We start from the raw sequence: 12,764 nt of genomic DNA, 5'->3' as shown, positions 1-12,764 counted from the left end.
TGGACAAACACACAGAGAAAAAGAATACGAAGAACAGCCTTTGTCCCCAGCATGTTTTGCATCAGATATTCCTTATCCAAGAAAGAGCATAAATATGTTTCTAATCCTTTTTACAATTTTAAGAGAAATTCAGGGTTTCTAACCACAAATGATCGTTTGTGTTATTAGCACAGAAAGCTTTATGTGCACGATCCAAATCTCAGGCGCTGTACTGAGTCAAGCTGGGTCTTGAAAAAATGTTTCTGTCCCAGATATTCAGTCTTAGAAAAGCCTTCACAGTCAGACAGAAAAATAAATATACTTGAAGAATTCCCACAAACACCCTGCATACCTGCATTCTTAGTTTGGGTCTTTTCTTCTGAAGTTATGAAATGAGTAGTTTAAAAGAATTTTTTAAGAGTTTAAGTTAGTTGTGTCCCCAGTTATGATTCTGTAAATTTACCATTACTACACCAATTAATTGGGGCAGAAACAGAATGTAACCCTTTGTTAAAACACTCTGGAAAGGATTATCACTTTGCTGGTTTTAAATCCATATACTATAGGTGTAGGACAGGAATTCAAATCCAAATACTTTGTGATCAGATGAAACATTCCCACCCCCTCTCAGAATACTACTCTTTCATATGGAGTTATGTACAAATAAAGATCTATTCTCAACACAGAGAGGGAAACAAAACATTATTTACAATGAAAATTTTAAAGTCTTAAAAAAAAATCCAGGTGGGGGTAGTTGATTTTTTTTTTATTTCAGCAAGAATACTGAGCTACAATACTAGAATTAGAATACTATTAAAGCGTATTTTGCTTTGCTATGTGACAATGTTTAAAGATAAATTCGTATTTTTTGAGTTCTGTTTTATATGCCTCCATTGAAAGTATGAAACCCACTAGGATTTCTTTGCACCTTTCCTTACATAAATCTTATCTTGTAAGACATACTATAAAGAGGAAAGAATCCTTGCCTAATGACACATCAGAAATAGCATGCCCATATTTCTTTTTTACATTATTGTCATTAAAGAAACAAAACAATGTTGATTTTGACTATTTAAGGAACACTATTAATCAGAGCTACTAGCAGAAATAAGATTTGAATCAGCAAAAGAATACAGACATTAATAAATGAATCAGCACTAAGGTATAAAGTGAAAGAATGAAAGTGGTATCAAAATACTGAAAGGCATGAGTTTCCTCATAATTCAGTGTAAGGTCAATAGCATAAGCATACCACCTGTTGCTTGTCCATTTGTGCTATTTGAGTGAAAAGATCTTCACAAAGTCTTGGAATTATTCCTCTGTCTTCATCAAATCCCATCATCCTGTAGTTACAAAAAAACCGCTAGTTCAATTTTATAACTCTCTATAGCTAGTTTTAATATTAATTGTATAGTGCTCAAGTTGAAATCCCATATGCTTTGAAGTTATAGAAATAATAAGCAACAGAAATAAACCTGATCTAAGATAGTGCTTGTTTGAGCAGGAGTTGGACAAGGTGATGTCCAGAGATCTTTTCTAACTCATCCATTGAGGAATGGGTTGAAAACCTAAGTAAAATGAAAACCCTACAGCAACTGCAGAGTGAGTTGCACTATAAACAGTAAGCCTGTAGACATTTGCTATCCTAACATGCATGCATTTTATGTTCTCTGCACAGTGCCAGTGTGGTAACCTAAGCCCCTCTCCACCTCTGGCATACTTCTTTCCTGTCTAGTTCTACCGCTGCAGAAAACCACTGTGTTGGACTCATTCAGCTACAGTCTAGAGACACACACACCTGCACAACATAGTTGTCAGCAGAAATTTGTTGAGTACACTTGACCTGAGGACACAGTTATTACCGATATTAATTTTAGCTTTGTTTAAAATACAAAGGGGTGAAGGTAAGTAACTGTTTACCTGAAGGTGGAGGAAAAGACAACAAACAACAAACAACTACCCTACAAATAGGATAAGAACTGCAATACTGAGCATATCTTTCTTTTAGGCCAAGGTAAATAAACATTCTAAGTAAAAATCGGGTTCCCCTTTAAAGGCAATTCCTACTTCTTTATAAATTCTATAGCTATTATAAATTGAATAGAAACATTAAAATTCTGATAAATTGATTAGAAACATTTGTGGTCTTCAACTACATGTATAAAAGTCTATAGTACCTCATGGGAATTACAAAGCTCATAGAACTGATTCTAATAGATGCATCCTTGGAAACAAAAGAGTTCACGAGGAATTCTGTTGAAAAATATACACAAGGTATATATAAATTGGCTATAAACCCTCAAAATGTAACTTGTCTAGGTTTACTTTGTGTAAATATTAGATTTCAAGTACACAGTGTCAACAGCATCTGGCTTCATTTATTTCTGTTCTGAAACAGGACCACAATTAGAATGATCTCTTAAAGGTCTTGTCCAAAAACCATACAATACTTCAGAACATGTCACTTCATGCACAAAATAACAGGGGTGAACAATAGCACTGGGAGAGTCTGAGAAGATCTCAGCATTAATAAAGGTTTTCCTTCATCAAAATCTCTGAAAAGGGGCTTTTTTCTTCACTAGAGTAGAGAAAGATCAGTGTCCAATACATAAAAATATTCTACACCTAGCTTTGTCTTAATTATTATAAATATTGTTTTAATTGTTTTGAAATATGCAAAAACATTTTAAGAGTTCAATAACTATGAAATCAATTCCATACAATCTCTTTTCACGCCTTTACACTGCATAAAAATTGGCTTCTACAGAATTTTAACAATTATTATTATGAACTTACGTGTATGATTTGCCAGAACCAGTCTGCCCATAAGCAAAAAGACAAGTGTTATATCCCTCAAAAGCTCTTTCTAGGAGCGGCACTGCCAACGTTTTATAGATCACTGCTTGGCTTGCAAAATTAGGATGACACTTGTCAAAAGACCAGAAAGAGAAGTCATAACTGAAGCTGTAAACTTGGTTTGTGGCTGGATTTCGTACAGCTGTCTCTGAACCACTCATGGAGACTACAGGGAGGGAGTTTTCATTTTTCTCTCTGAATGGACAGGGGGGGAAAAAATTAAAAAATTAAAAAACATAAGCTACACGCTTTAAGTTAGTCATTTCAATCAATTGCCTTATGGAAAATAAAACATTCGGTAATCATTGTTAAAAAAACTGTTTGATGAACATACAAAGTATTCAAGCTCAAAATACTTCAGTTAATGAATATGTAAAGAATAGCCCCAAACGCCTATAGTGAATTCGACTTCTTAAAATCTTTATCTTAATGCTGCATGAAATATCGGCTAATTTCAAAGTATGTATGCTTATTGGGCCAATAATTAAACAAGTCAGAAAATACAAAGCAGGAATCAACATACACTATAAAAGCTACTATTAGTACCAGAAATAAGTCCAGGATACAAACCTGTTAGTGAAAGGCCGTACACGCACAGCTACAATTACTTTGCTGTTTGCCACTTTGAAAACATCTTTCTCAGTGCTACTGCTCTCAGTTAGAGTTTCTGTGTTCTGTTCTGGTTTTAAACTTCCACTCACAGAAGGAGAGCTGGAGACACTAGTTTTCTTTTTGGATAAAATTTGAAGATGAGGCATTCGTTTCTTCGAAGCGGACAGAGGTGTTTGATCCTGAGAAATACTGTTCTTTGGTGTAAGCTTAAATCCTTCTGTTGAACCTTTTGTTGGTGTCCTTGGTCTTTCCAAACTGTTATGTTTTATAATGAAGTGTTGTATCCTTTGCTTTCCAGCTAGTTTATTTATATTGCCTTTTTCATTTAGTTCTCCTGATACCCTATTAATATATTTTGAGGTAACTAATTGTTCTGATTTAGGAACTTCATTTTGAAGTTTTGTGTCAGCAGCATTTGTCCTATATTTTAAATGCATGCAGCTATCATTTTCACACAGACCATCAACAAAGCCAAAGGAATCCTTGCTGTTCAGGTGACACTCCGACTTTGTACTTGACTGACCCTCAACTAACTTAAAGCTTGGTTTAACATCACAGGTATCATTATTATTAATATTTGGTGGAAGTGCAAACCTGTAATTTCTTTGTGGAGCAGAGTCATTCTCTTCTATTCCAGGTACAGTATTCTGAATCATTTTACTCTTCTCTATGCAGCCAGTCCTCACGCGCCTCTGCAGAGTAAGTCTTTTCTCCGTTTGTGTATTTTCCATGCCCTGTGTTGTGTTTGCATGCAGTTGTTCACTACTGGACACTGGTTTTTTGCTTGCTCCAGTTCTCCTCTGGAGTGTTAATCTGCCTTCAGGTTTAAATGTAGTTGATGTGTCACCCACTTTTTTACAGGCTGAAATCACGTAGGTCCTATTTACTTCCTCAGTCTTATCCTGAGAACATGAGAGCAGACCATCCTTTTCTTCTCCTGACACCTGTGATTTCAGCTGCTGCCCAGATGCTTTGCTGCTTGTAAATGTATTCTGTGAAGAAGTCTTCTGCAAAGATGTCGTATATCGTGCCTCTGAGGGGCTTCTTGCAGGAACTGTGTAAATAGGCATTTTCGTCTTCTAGCAAGTTAACATTAGGTTTTTAGTAAGTACAATACCTTTCCCACAAGGTTATTCCTAGTTGTTTCTTCTTAAGTAATCTGGGGAGACAAAGGAAAAATTTTTATGATGCTCATGCCCAGTGCTAGTTATGTTTCAGTGCATGGGGAGCTCTTTATATATACTGCAGTAAATACATGATCCCAAACATTAGTAACCATTAGTAGCCTGTTTCACCTCCAGAGTTTTATATTTGAATGACTGCTTCCACCAATAACAAGCTGTTTGATTCCATTTATTGAGTTCTATGATTTGTTTCGGAAAGTAAACCAAACATCATGAAGAAGCACCAGTTAGCACAAAGAACGATCTAACTATTTATCAACAAAAATCACCAGGAACACTTCTTCCAAATGATCTACCACGATCCCTAAAGAAAGGAAATTCAAGATAGTGCCTCCATTTACTCACAACTATTTATATGCTTAGTGTTTCACAACTAACAGACTCCAGTAGAACAACAAAATTATTAACGTTGAATAGGAAATCTGTGAAAACAAAAAGCAGATTTTTTTCAGGATCTTGATATATAAAACCCAATGTCAGAGTAGTACAGTTAATAAAGATGACTATCACAATATGTTTGAACACTATTTTAGTTCACTGTAGTACATACATGCATAGCAAAACAAAGATACCTAAGCCTAGTGGACAGAAGAAAACCATAACATGTGTTCCACATCCTTTCTACATGTAAATATTTAGAAAGCCATACATAATTAATCTGTATAGAAAAGTATGCTTTCACTGTTGCGTATGCATCAGAGTTATTGGGTTGTTACAGGTTTGACATCACTACCTACTACACACTTGCCAGCTGCAATTAATTTGCTATTAAATGTCAACAAAGTCACCTGGCTTAGATCCTTCAAAACTTGCATATACCATTAACAAAAGCAGCAGATGGTCAGGGAAAAAAAGGGAAAGAAGCAAGATGAGAGCAAGTGATGTAGAAGCAACTGTTTAGCCATTGCTCCAATAGAAGTTACTTTTAATGCTACACTTTCAAGTTACAGCTTCTGAAGTACTCTCAGAAATTATGCAATTATATCCACTTCTACATGTGTCATAACTGCACAAAGTTTTCATAGCTCACGTTATGAGGAAAGTTTCAAGAATTTCAGACCAGAGTGTATTTCTTGTGCAATCCAGTTTGATACAGGAAACTACTTAAGTTACTTGAGTTGTAAAAAACACATTTTGTGATTCCATCTAGCAGTCAGTAAATAAAGGAACATGGTTGTAAGCCACGAGGTACTCCAGCGTTTTCTGAAAGCCCATCTTTTCCATGCAGCTTTAAAATAACTAGTGTAAGAACAGTTCCCCCTCCTGTCGCTATAGCCGTGCTTCATCTTCCCGTTAAAAGCTCCTCATTCTAAAAAAAGGAGTAAGGTTCAAGACGTTGTTAGAAGCACGATCGTTCCTTTTTAATCGATTACAAATACTAATTGCTGATGGAACCCCAGCGCTCAAAGCTGAGTGAAAGCGTAGGAGGAGTGGACAGCTTTGCTCTCCGCCAGCACACCTACCCTCTTCAGGCCAGCCCCCGTCCGACTCCCGGCGCAGCCACGGATCTGTTTCCCGACCGCCCCGCTGCAGCGGCCCCTCAGCCCCGCCGGGCCGCCGAGCCCGCCCGCGCCCTCAGGGAGAGGCGAGAGAGAAGCAGCGGCTGAGTAACAACCCGGGGGGTACTCGGCGGCGCAATGCCTTCGCCACCCCGCCCCGCCGACCCAGCTCTGCGCTTCCCGAAACAATGCTCCCCCCCCGCCGTGCCGCGCCACGGCCAGCCACAGGCCCTCGGGACGCCCCAGGGAAACCCACCGCCGAGGACTGGGGAAGCCCCGTCCCCCCTCAGCTCACCCGCCAGCCGCGCTCCGCTCCGCGCGCCCCGCAGATCGCGCCCGCTCCCTGCCCCGTTTGAACGCCCCGGGCCCGCCGGGATTGGCTCCCGCCAGCACCGCGTCACAGGGCGCGGCCCCGCGCTCCTCGGCGGCCAGGGCGCCGCCCGGGCGCCCCCTCAGGGCCGCGGGTCCTTGCCAGGCGCAGACCGCCGGGGCCTGTCGGAAGGGATCCCCCCCCGGAGGCCGCGCTGCCGGCGGCCGAGGGGCAGGAAGCTCGGCGCAGTCGGTGCCCCCTGAAGTGCCCGGCGCTGCCCCAGGCACTGCCCCGCTCTTCCCGCCCGGCCGTTAACGGAGCCGGCCCCCGGCGGGGAGCCGTGCCCGGGCCCCGGGCTGCATCTGGACCGCGGCCCTTACCAGCTGACCCTCAGAAAGCGCGCGATTAGCGAAAGGTTTGAGCACCGCAGGATCAGAAAGATTATCAAGTACCACTTCACGAAATCTCCACCAGTAATACAAACTGGTCCCTTGTGGAAGGATAAAGGCGTTTTATAAAAGATTTGGCATTTATAAATACTGTACAACTGAGTTCATACGGAAAACTTTTTTAAAACAACAGCAGAGGGAGACAAAACACCAAGGGGGGGAGAGGGGCAAATTAAAAAACTGAGGTTTTTCACCGTATCAGATTATGTTAAAGTAGTAGCAACAGTCCATAGAAAACAGTAGAAAAAATAATAAATATCGTATTTCAGACTATCACAATTCATAGTAGGAGTTTTTCATTAATAACTATATAAATCTGTTATTGTTAAAAGAATCCCTGCCACCAGTGCCCCATTTACGTCATCTGTCTTGTAGCAGGTAAAACCTACTCTTTTAGGGTTTAGTTAGGAAAAAAATAAGCAGCTACTAAGCTTTTAAAAATTAGTTTGCTACCAATCAAAGACCATCTATCATATTGTGCCAACAAACTGGAGAGACTCCAGACAAAGTCAGGGGGCTGGCATGTGTGACACATGGAGAGGCAGAGAGAATGGTCGTGTTTGGGCTGGAGCAGAGATTATATGCACAGGGCTAATATCTAACTACCTGGGACATCTCAGTCTGCCAAAAAGGGATGATGCATTAAAGCAGCATCTGATGAAACTGACCTCTCAAACCTCAGCCTAAAAGAAAAAAAAAAAAAAGTTTTGATTATGACTCATCTCAGACTTTGGATGGAAAGTTGTACACCACTATCTTAATATGGTTTTGGTCTCACTGCCTCAAAAAAATGAAATAGCGTCTGGTGTCAGAGCATGGCAAGTAATGTTTAAATGAGTAGTAAATATGATCAGGTATACATTAACTATAATGTTTCATTAAATAAGAACACAAATTTCTTATTTAACTTAAATGGTTTATGTCATGGTAGAGATGGACACGACAAGCGATTGATGCAGACAAGATGTCTAATCATTATTATCTATGCTCTTCTATCCGCTTTACAAAGCCGTGTGCTCCTTTGATTGGTTACATAATTGTTTTTCAACATGGCTATTGGTTGACTTTTACTCTTCTTCTCTGCTCCTTAGTACGGGCAGAATTGCAGCTCCTTCATCCTGCTCCCTTGCTCACAGCTCCTTTTATCTTTTTTACTCAGCAAACGTTCCTCTTTTCAAGGGTACACTGGAATCTTCTCAAGGCCAAATTCTTCTTCAATCAGGCTTGTGGCAGACCCGCTGCCTCCCCTGACAGGTTTATACTGTTTATCTACAATGAAGTTATACTAATAACCACATATTTCTGCTGTTACAAAGTGCTTGAGTAGGACTTTAACTGATCCACAGGGAATAAAGGAGAAACTAAACTTTCAGTACTCTTTACAAACGTAACTTGTATAAACATTCACAAGAACCCCCATAGAGCATCAGAGAAACATTCCCAGTGGAAGCTTTTATGTAAACAAACAGGAAGTGAGTGAGGCTTGTTTTCAGAGACTAATCTGTCACTAATTTTTTTGGGGGGGTGGGGTGGAGGGTGTCCTTTGCAAAGATCTTAACTCAGTATAATGACATAAAAATTACTAGAAGAGTATGTTTCACAAGTCAGAAATTATTATTCAGAAATCTTAAAATCAAGTATCTTCTCAGTTTATGCTGCGAGTAAGACCAAAGACTACTGGTTTTGAAAAAGTTACATAGCGTATTTTTACTAGGCCCTACTGTAATTCAAACACACAACAGTCTGTATTTCAAAATAAAGATGAGATAAAAATGAGACTCCTTAAAAAATGGTATAAACTTCTTTAAAAGAGGCAATATACAAGGCATCATAATTCCATGTTTATTTTTAATCACACTTTCATTATAATTACATAACTATAAACATATCTTTATTACCTCTGAGAATTATTTTTGTCATGTTTTCTAATAATGTCCATAATATTATCTCCTGTTACAAGGCTATTCTGTAATTGTTTAAGTCTCTGTTGTTCCCTTCTCTTTTGGTCATGAAGATATGGAGAATTAAGCAGCTGTGGGGGAAGAATGGTGCCAGTTGGTTTTACTCTCTTCACAACATCCCAAAAGAGCTTCTTGCTGTTGTTATTGATAAAGGTAATTGCAGTTCCACTGTGACCCAACCTCCCCGCTCTTCCAACCTGAAAAAGCAAAAACTCGTTTTAAGTTATCAATATTTAATGAAGTCCTTCAAATGTCCCTAAAGTTTATTTTCTGTTATAAAACAGCAACTAACCTAAGTGATAAGGCCAAATCTCTTCATATCATCCTCAAAGTTTTAAAAAGCTTCCTGAATTCAGGATACACAGATCTGAAACTTTAGCTTAAATGCATCTAAAATTACGACTTGCTTCTGGGACATACCAGATGTCCAATACTGATACTGAAATATATGCTGTAGCCTATGGGCAAAGGCTTACAGTAAGTCTGGTCCAAACTAAGTGTTTTAAAAGATGTTTATTACAGCAATGCCACATACAGGTATCTTGTATCAAGCACGATATGTACAAGCATGACCATAAAAGTGCCCTTTACTTTCAATGTTCTAGTAACTTAGAATTATTTATCAATATTATCCACAGTGCTTGAACAAATTAGAAAAGCATCTACAAAGACCCTCTATTTAGGAAGAGATAGTATGTTAATATTGGTACAGTTTTGATGCTAGGAAAGACCATTTTTATTTATTTACTACTTGCTTGAAACTTCAGCAGAAAGATAAGTAAAAACTACATAGGTGTACTGCAGTTCATAACACAGAATACTTTAGGAGTTCATGAGACTGGATGACTTCCAGAGGTCCTTCCCACCTATTCAGAACACGGCTAACTTCAAAGTTAGACCAGTTTGATCAGGGCCTTGTCCTGTGGAGTTTCAAGCGTCTCCAAGCACAAAGATCCCACCACCTCTCTGGGCAGCCTGTTCCACTGCCTGACTACCCTTGCTGTGAAAAACATTTTTCGTTGTTACGAGGCCACAATTTCCCTTGCAGCAAGTTGTGACCGCTGGCTCTCGTCGTTTCACCATGCATCTCCCAAGAAGAGTCTGGCTCTGTCTCCTCTGTAACTGCCCATTAGCAAACAGAAGACAGCAATTAAATCTCTGTTCCAGCCCAAACAAGCCCAGTTCTCTCTGCCTCTCCATGTGTCACACATGCCAGCCCCCTGACTTTGTCTGGACTCTCTCCAGTTTGTTGGCTTTTCTTGTAGTTGATGGTCTCAAAACTGGACATGGTAATTAAGTACTGTGCCTTCATGAGCGCCAAAAGAGGGTAATAATTAGTTCTCTTGATCCACTAGCCAGACAAGGGTTGGGGTGTGCGCACACATACATAAATACACACACACATGCACAACCCACACACCATCTTTTTTAAAGCAGTAAATCCTCAGCAAAAAAATCAGAGGAGATACTGGAGTAGGAAGAGAGAATGAAAATAAAGTTCACGACTAGTTTCCTGATTGGATTACGTGCATATTCCACACTGCAAATGAGCTGCAGCAGAAAGACAGGTATTCGGATTTTCTTCACAGACAGTAAAAACATGGTAAAACTGCTTTCTATAGACACAAAATGATACAAGAGAGTACAAAACAGGAAGAATAATACTGCAAACATTACTGATAGAAGAACACTGTTCTAGGCTTTAGTAACGTATAGGAGATACAAGAACAGTGTTCTAGATTTTAGTAATTTACGTAAGAGACTTATGAAAGAGATATTAAGCACCTTTCTTTCCTTTCCTATAAAAACATATTCTGAAGAGAATAATCTTTATGTTTACATTTAAATTTAAATTTCCATAGGTGGATGTCATATTTCAGTATGCTTTCCAAATAATGCTTTAGCAATTTATTTATTTACCTGATGTACATATTCATCCATACTTGAAGGCATATCAAAATTTACTACCAGTTTGACATTGACAAGGTCAAGTCCTCGTCCAAGGACTCCAGTACTTACTATAACTTCATACTTCTCTTGAAGTAATCCCTGGCAAGGGAGGAATAAACAAAATTTAATTCTTTTTTCCTTATTTATATTTTGAACCTCTCCAGTCATAGGCTAGGGTTAGTTATACGGTATAAGAACACGCCTAGTGGGATTATTCCATTGCAGAAGACAGGATGGCCCCCCTGTATTTTTGATTTAAATAGGAATATAATTCATGGAGCTAATTAAAGAGAGATCAAAACCACAAGTTTAATTTAAAAATCATCAATTACAGTTAAATGCATATTTAAATTCCCATTTCAAAGCAAATAACCTAGGCAATAGTCTCCAGTATTTATCTGCATTTAAAACAGCATTATTATCTACAGTTTTGCTTGGTCCCATCCATCTCTCCTCTCCCACAGCAATACTCCAGGTTTTACTGCAGAAAGGCAGTAAACCATGACTTAACTCATTCAAATTAAGTCACCTTTTAAAAAAAATGGACATTTTAAATCTATTAAAAGCCCCATAACTTTAGCAGGTACAAACCTGTAATATGTCTGTTCTTTCCACCTGAGACTTTTCGGAATGCATAGCTGTACACTGCAATCCTGTAATCTTATGAACAGCATCACTCAACAGATCTGCTCCTAGCTTACAGTCCACAAATACCAACACTGGAGGCTTGAAGAGTTTCTTATCCTGTAAAATTAAACAGTTTATGTAAGAAGGTATTACAATAGTTTGCTGCTCATCATCAGCAAATTCAATTTCGTCTGCTCATTATTTCTAATATTAACAAGACTTTAAGATGAATAAATGTTTTTAGACTCTAGATAAGAAGGAACAGGATATACGCTATGAAACTATACAAATTTGTACATCATAAACCTACAATGATTTGTAGACTCAGAACCCAAGTTTATATCAATACATGCATTTTTTACAAGTCAAAAGCTTTCTTTTATGTTTCCTCAAACGCTACATAACAATTCTGAACTACTTTAAATTCTGAGGTTCAGTTAAAGCTTCTTATTTACTTATTGGATAACCTCAGCCAAGACTCCAAAATTCATCCCCCTTAGTACTCATAAAAGATACATATCATTAGTCATCTAAAGAAAATTCAAGAAAGAACTTATAGCTTTCTCACTGTTTTCTTTAATGACTTTTAAAATGACAAACCACTCCCAGGCCATAAAGCAGGTATGACAGTTTAAGAAAGTCCTCTTCCTCTACCACTCACAGATAGCTAGTACAAATATTTGGGATGCCATACTGCAAATCAAAAAAAAAAAATCAAAATGATAATTTTTAACTTGGATCCCAGGCACAGGAATCTAATTTGCTGCTGCAGAGAAGGAGGTGTGAGTGACAGGGGTGGAGTAATCCCCGAAACTGCTATTAAAGCTCTTACACTGCAGAACTACTGAACTAGTTAGTGTAGTTATATGTTTAACCTCGCTCCACTTCTTCACTACATACAGATTAAAGGTGAGAACCTGACAGAGATGTGTAAAGACATGAATAATTTTATTTGTTCTTATGGGAAAAATATTACACTTACATTTAGTATTTCAAACAGCTTTTTCTTTTTAGATGGTTCTTCTACCCACAAGATAATTTGGCGAACATTGGAACATGGCAGATTCTTTTCTCCAATTGTTATTCTTACAAAATCATGCAGAAGCTGATTTGCTAAGTGTTCAATGCCCACTGGAATCGTGGCCGACACCAGTATGGTTTGATGATCCTGAGAGATGTCTTCCAAAATATCCAAGACTTGCTGCTGGAAACCCATTTTTAACATCGTATCCACCTAAGTGAAAAAGATTAGATTTAGATCAGATTTTTCAGGAAAAAGCAGAATCCTGAACTTGAACTAACAGAAGAACCACAAACTGTATGATTGGCATGTAATA

The 12,764-nt window shown here is 38.6% G+C and overlaps 2 protein-coding genes across 6 annotated transcripts in view; both read right to left on the bottom strand.

The window, feature by feature from the left end:
- The window catches only part of KIF14 (kinesin family member 14), a 32,143-nt gene extending 23,566 nt beyond the window's left edge, over window positions 1-8,577 (bottom strand). Inside the window, exons 1-4 of the mRNA XM_074876719.1 lie at window positions 7,496-8,577; window positions 3,406-4,606; window positions 2,776-3,030; window positions 1,235-1,322 (exon numbers count right to left, since the gene is read on the bottom strand). Of these exons, the coding sequence (XP_074732820.1) occupies window positions 1,235-1,322; window positions 2,776-3,030; window positions 3,406-4,517 (1,455 nt within the window). The 5' untranslated portion in view covers window positions 4,518-4,606; window positions 7,496-8,577. The remainder of the gene's footprint in view (window positions 1-1,234; window positions 1,323-2,775; window positions 3,031-3,405; window positions 4,607-7,495) is intronic.
- A 131-nt stretch (window positions 8,578-8,708) lies between these two features.
- DDX59 (DEAD-box helicase 59) overlaps window positions 8,709-12,764 on the bottom strand; it is a 29,568-nt gene continuing 25,512 nt past the window's right edge. For all 5 annotated transcript variants that reach the window (XM_074876722.1, XM_074876723.1, XM_074876721.1 and 2 more), the window contains 4 exons: window positions 12,410-12,661; window positions 11,392-11,544; window positions 10,771-10,899; window positions 8,709-9,047 (listed from right to left, as the gene is read on the bottom strand). In XM_074876722.1, the coding sequence (XP_074732823.1) occupies window positions 8,784-9,047; window positions 10,771-10,899; window positions 11,392-11,544; window positions 12,410-12,661 (798 nt within the window). In that variant the 3' untranslated portion in view covers window positions 8,709-8,783. The remainder of the gene's footprint in view (window positions 9,048-10,770; window positions 10,900-11,391; window positions 11,545-12,409; window positions 12,662-12,764) is intronic.

This window comes from Strix uralensis, chromosome 8 (genome assembly GCF_047716275.1).
Source record: "Strix uralensis isolate ZFMK-TIS-50842 chromosome 8, bStrUra1, whole genome shotgun sequence".
Taxonomy (NCBI): Eukaryota; Metazoa; Chordata; class Aves; order Strigiformes; family Strigidae; genus Strix; species Strix uralensis.
Note: the sequence above shows the minus strand (reverse complement) of the source record. Positions and strands in the feature narration are given on the sequence as shown.